Source organism: Protomyctophum parallelum (genome assembly GCF_964188405.1).
Source record: "Protomyctophum parallelum genome assembly, chromosome: 8".
Taxonomy (NCBI): Eukaryota; Metazoa; Chordata; class Actinopteri; order Myctophiformes; family Myctophidae; genus Protomyctophum; species Protomyctophum parallelum.
Window position 1 is genome coordinate 38441368 of NC_139703.1, and position 6247 is coordinate 38447614.

At 46.4% G+C, this 6247-nt stretch overlaps 1 protein-coding gene across 1 annotated transcript; it reads right to left on the reverse strand.

Moving 5' to 3' along the window:
- Positions 1 to 1631: 1631 nt before the first annotated feature.
- LOC310863019 (ammonium transporter Rh type B-like) lies at positions 1632 to 3086 on the reverse strand (the record flags this gene model as incomplete). Its single annotated transcript, XM_083771141.1, has 1 exon — positions 1632 to 3086. The coding sequence occupies one exon, from the start codon at positions 3084 to 3086 to the stop codon at positions 1632 to 1634; it is 1455 nt and encodes a 484-aa protein (XP_083627267.1).
- Between the last annotated feature and the right edge of the window lie 3161 nt (positions 3087 to 6247).

Sequence of the window (6247 nt, forward strand, 5' to 3'; positions counted from 1 at the left end):
ACCTCCGAAGGTCATCGCTTTTAAGACAAGCCGGCCCACCATTTGTGTAATCATAAAATGCTCTTCCTATTAGGCCAAATGACACGTTGGCAGAGATGTACAGTATCAGAGGTGTGTGTGTGTGTGTGTGTGTGTGTGTGTATTGTTGCTGAAGATAACATTGTACTGTATATACCGTAGGCCTAGCTATACAAATATACACCAGTCAGTAATTACATCAAATGGGCTCTGATTAGATATGAGCAACTTTGGAACTTGAATCAGTACATTCATCATCACCCATCTCAAAACACCCCCCTTTCTGTCAAAAGTCCTTGAAAAAGTGATTTATAATGATCAAATTGATACTGTACATTTCTAATATTCTATTCTGAGGCCAGGACAGAGAGTTTTTAGGTTAAATGACCTGCTGTATGTGGCTGATTCTGTCTCTTGTTCGGTATATAGTCCTGCTAGACTGCAGTGCTGTATTTCATATTATTTTATGGAACATAATATTTGTACTTGATCATGTTAAAGATTGTGCAGATATAAATGGTCTAGCTTTCAATTTAGATCTATCTATCTTTTTGACAGGTATTTCTCTATTGGAATAGCTATTATTTTTCAACTTTATCAACTATTCTATCATGATGCGATGTGATCATGTAACCACAACAAGGCTACATTCTATTTTCAACATAGTTTTACATCCCAATCAGTAAATCTTCTGCTCTTAACTGGAACTAAGAGAAGGGACCTAATTGTTACCCCCATTTTAACATCCTTCCAATTTAATTTAGAATTTAGATTATATTGATCTCAAGGTGGACTATAGCTAGACCCAGGCCACATTTCTGTACTTTTAATATCAGGGTATAAGTTATAAGCTAACCGGGCATTTGTCACTACAAGGCACCAAAGTTTATGACCAACATAAACTTATTTTACCAGTCATGCATGTATCTGCTTTTCATTTGTATTTTATTTAATGTAAACATGTTATAAAAATAACGGCATCGCAGTCACAAGTGTGATTTATTAGGACATTATTTTCATATGAACATTGCTGTCAGATATAATCATTTTACATCACAATAGCACATACACACATTTTAATCACTGCATTTATAAGTGCACATTCCCCACAAAACAATTTTTTTTACAAAACGGTGAACACAGTTCTTAACCACTTATTATTTTTCGAAAATAGCCGGTCTACAAGCTCACAATGCATCGCGGTGCCAATCGTTGTGAGCTTGTAGATCGGATATTTTTAGATGAAGGTTTCATTTTTGTTTCTCTCCTATAAGGCAGGGCTTAAAGTTCTCAGTCCTGGGGACTGATTTGAGTCCTGAGGATTTCATAGGGGTTATTTAATGAGATCACTGCAGATTTGCAAAAAAATCTTTTTCAGTCTTGGGATTTTTGGGGGGCTTTAAGCCCTGCCTATAAGGACATGCCCAACAGTTGGGACACCAGGGTTTTAAAAAAAAGTGGATTAATTTAATTCCCAGCCTCCCAAGTCTCTGACCCCATGGGACCTATACAGTATAGGTAGAAATATTATGGCAAATGTCAATAAGCATGTAACTCATTTCTTGACCAATAATACTTTAAGAGCTCAATGTCCTATACATATGCTCATAGTCTCAGACTTTGGTTGTGTCATCTGGGCACTTGGAGCTCTTGTCCCCTGAGCTGCTCTGAGGTGTCAACAGTGCAATGCCTTCAAAGTCCGACGGCACGTCAAAGAAAAGCTCGTCGTCGAAGCACGACTCGTCCGAGGGAGACGCCAGGTTGGGCAACTTCATGACGATGCCGGTCAGAATCCCGCCGATGAACGCCGCGGCGATGGTGGAGAAGATGGCGGCCACCTGGTAGAGGGCCTGCTCCTGGGCCGAGCGGCCCAGGCCGGCCTTCAGCCCGGGGATGAGCAGCCGCAGCTCGGCCAGCCGTGGGTCTCCCTCGGGCGGCGCGCGGTGCGTGAAGATCTCCCACATGCTGGGCCCGTAGGTCTCCTCGGAGGCCAGCAGGATGGCGCAGATGCCCGCCGTGGACGAGATGAGGCCCGTGAGGCCATGGAGGTTGTGGATCCCACACTGGTCCTGGATGCGGAGGCGGCGGGCCAGGAACGGCGTCAGGTAGCGGTAGCCGAAGAAGCAGGCGGTGCAGCCCATGGCGCCCAGGGCGTACGCGGCCACGGGCGAGATCATCATGTCCACGGAGGCGCCGACGGTCACGCCGCCGGCCAGCGTCACGTTCTGGATGTCGGCCATGGTGAGCTTGCCGCGCTTGTTGAACACCGCCGAGAGCGCGAAGGCGGTCATGGTGGACGAGCTGAGGCCGATGAAGGTGTGGAGGATGGCTCGGTGCTGGTCGTCGCCCTTCAGGGTCAGGGCGGAGTTGAACGAGGGCCAGAACACCCAGAGGAACAGCGTTCCCAGCACGGAGAGCATGTCCGAGCTGTAGCTCGTGATCTCCTTCGGGTGCCCGTCGTTCAGACTCGGCCGGTACAGCACGAACGTCGCCCCCAGGCCAAAGTAGCAGGCGAACAGGTGAATAAGAATGGACCCACCTGCGTCGTTGATGCGTATGTACTTCAACACCGCCCACTCCGTCACGGCGAAGATGGGGACCTCCAGGAAGGCCATGACCAGGAGCTGCACAGGGCTGGTCTTCCCCAGCACGGCCCCCATAGAGATGAGCACCACGGCGCACGCAAACTCCGCGTAGATCAGGTTGACCACCCCCAGATGGATCTTGCCGTCGTCGTGGTAGAACTGAAAGTAGCCCTGCACTATGACGGCCCACTGGACCGCGAAGGTGGCCGTGAGGAAGTTAAAGACCATCCCGCTGAAGCCGTACATGCGCATGAAGGCCAACAGGCAGCCGAATCCCACGAAGATCATCACCTGCACGTCGGCGAAGAAGGGATAGTCGCGGTACACGGAGTTGTCCATGGGGTTGGTCTCGTTGTTTTGGAACTTGGCGTTGGCATTGTCGTCGTAGGTGACGAAGCCTGCGTACAGGCCCAGGAGAATGACCTCCAACACCAGTACCAGCACTGGGAGACGCACCCTCAGACTGGTGTTCTTGTTCATCATTGTGACAGACAGCACTAGTATACGTGTGCCGTAGGCCGATTGTTTGGAATGATTAGCTGCTCCTGCAGCAGCACTAGCTCTCTTTTATACTGCCTCTCTGTTAGATAAGAGAAGCTACCAGAAGCTTCAGTATAGTGACAGGACAGTGTCAGGACAGTGATGTACTTTGGCCGCTCAATTCACTCACACACAGATGCCTTTTTGGCAAGATATCTCCGCTTAAGGATTTCGCAACCTTTAATCTCCACCGCAGGCAATCAATACGGGGATAATCTATTTGTGAATGAAAGTCAGTGCTGCCAAAAGTCTTTTTTTCTTTTTAATTTAAATGAATTGTCCTTAAAGAAAATCAAGAAAATTTAAACAAGACTTGAAATCTAAAATAGGAAGAGTGCAAAAGGAAAACAAACCAAAAAACAGCTCTATTTGATGACATAAACGGACAGGTGTGTGTGTGTGTGTGGGTGTGCGTGTGTGTGTGTGTGTGCGTGTGTGTGCGTATGCGTGTGCGCGCGCGCGCGTGTGTGTGACTGTGGACGCGCACGTGTAAGAAGGTACGTGAAAGAGTAGAGAGAGTTGCATTGAGTGAAGGATCAGATTCCCTAACCAGCTTACTCTCACCTCTAATAGAGCCATTGCCATTTCATGGCGGGAAGTGATGCAGTCCTTAAACAAAGCCCCCTTCTGTGTGCTCACGGACCCCCCAGAATGTGTTTCTTGCCATTAAGGCTGACATTTACAGAAGATGGAGCCATTATTTCCCTACGTCAATTCCTATTATTCCATGACAGACACAATAACCTTCTATTGTTTGTTGCGTACATCACACTAATATTTAGCACTTTAGTTAGTTAAATACACTAATAAATAGAACAAATTAAGCAAATGGCAATATCAATCCTTCTAAAGCTATACTGCTGTCCTATTTTTTTCCACCATTATTTTTAATAGAATATCTTTGAAAATGTTGAAAGCATGCCCGAATTATGGATGTCAAGTTGAGATTAATAATAATAATAATAATAATAATCTTTATTGTCCCGAAGGATATTTGTCTTCACAATCTGTTCAACGCCCACATCAAAAACAACACAGAGCACATTAGACCAAGACAATACCAAAACAAAAACAAAAACATGAGGTTGGTTAATGTTTTTCATATAGCTAAACCGGGAGAACCTTTAGTAATTAGTAACCTGTTTAGGCAGGCTTATGACTTGACCTCTGTGTCTTCTGCTGCACGCTGTGCCCTAGTTTTGTTCTGCTTTTAACTGTGTTCTTGTACTGTTTTTAACCTGTACGGCGACCTTGAGTGCCCTGAAAGGCGCCTTATAATAATACAATAAAATGTATTATTATTATTATTATTATTATTATTATTATAAGTATTACGGCCATTACCGAACTACAACATGGCGTCACGAGCCGCGGTGAAGAGCAAACCACTGCCACCGCTCCAGCCCTTCTCTCTGTTTTTACTCACCACCGCTCAACGTTATTTCAGCCCCGGTGGTCACCTCACCACCGGAGCGGTGGTCACCTCACCACCGAAAATCCAGACTATGAATAACGCTTAAATCATTCATAGTCTGGATTTTCGGTGGTGAGGTGACCACCGGAGCTGAAATAACGTTGAGCGGTGGTGAGGTGACCACCGCTCCGGTGCATGGTGAGGTGACCACCGGAGCTGAAATAACGTTGAGCGGTGGTTTGCTCTTCACCGCGGCTCGTGACGCCATGTTGTAGTTCTGTGGTCACCTCACCACCGGACTAGGAATGAGCCTTTAGTCATCTAAGGCAGTGGTTTTCAACCAGTGGTCCCTGAGGGGGTTCCAGGTGGTCCCCAGCTAGATGATGGAGAGTTGGTAACCAAATGGACCCTTAGCCTATATAGATCTGTAACTCTTTAGTAGAGCGTATCTCGAAGAGAAATATTGTACTTTTACTCCAAATCTCTGTGCTTTACATAGATTGTGCATTACATTCACCCATTCCCACACACACACACACACACACACACACACACACACACACACACACACACACACACACACACACACACACACACACCGATGGCGGCGGAATTAACCATGCAAGGCACCAACCTGCACATCAGGAGCAATTAGGTTCAGTGTCTTGCTCAAGGACACTTCGACACTAACTCTGGGGGAGCCCACAGGGTTCGAACTGGAAACCTTGCGGTTCCCATCCGGCCACTGATCCACCGCTATGTTCAAAACACATCAAATATAAATAAATCCTGGTCTCTAAACTGCCTCCCCCTGGCCAGCCGGGGCGCCTGATGGAGGGGAAAGGAACTGGTTGGAATAACGTGTTCCTTCCACGCGCTACGTCCAACCATGCAGGGAAACTCCCCCCTGTCAGGTGTAAAGGAGCAACTGGGACACTCAGGCATGAAGGAAGCATGAGTTCAAGTCCGTTGTTCTCCCCATGTCCCCCATATATGGGGACTAGGTTGGTGGAGGGTGTGTAGAGCCCAGGATCACATTAGATGATTGACACAGGGGTGAAAAATGGGTTACAAAATCGTGGGATAAAAATAATATAAAAAAAAACACATCAAATAAATAAAATAAATCTTGCAATTTGTGGAATGAGGCGTAGCTTGTCAAGACAATTTACTCACTCAGCGATTTGATCAATCTGGTATCCGTTTTCAATGTGTCCCAGCAGCCACCGCAGCTGTGAGCAGCAGTCTGGGTCCTCCGTGGAGCTTGGCATCCTCTTCAAAGGCAGCGTGTAATTCCTACAGGCAACAAGAACAAAGGGTGATAAAACAGAAATGTGTTGTTAAAACAAAGACGCTGTGCTAATAACGGCTAAAGAACTGTATACTGATAGCACACTGTTTCTCTACCAGTGCAGGACCAACCACACCAGGGTTGTTTTTGGCAGCACATTTTAGTTTTATAGACGTCGTCTCTTGAATAGTTTTCATTTTTGTTTTAGTCACATTTTAGTATAAAACGTCTGGGTTCCCGAGGCTAACCCCTGAGCCACTCAGCCACCACTGCACCATTTTCAAAATAATGAGTATACTTTTGTGCCAATACTTTTGTACTTTTACTCAAGTAGGCCTAAATGTTGACTTCTGGACTTCTGGGGGGGGGGGGGGGGGGGGTGGTGGCTCAGGGGTAGAG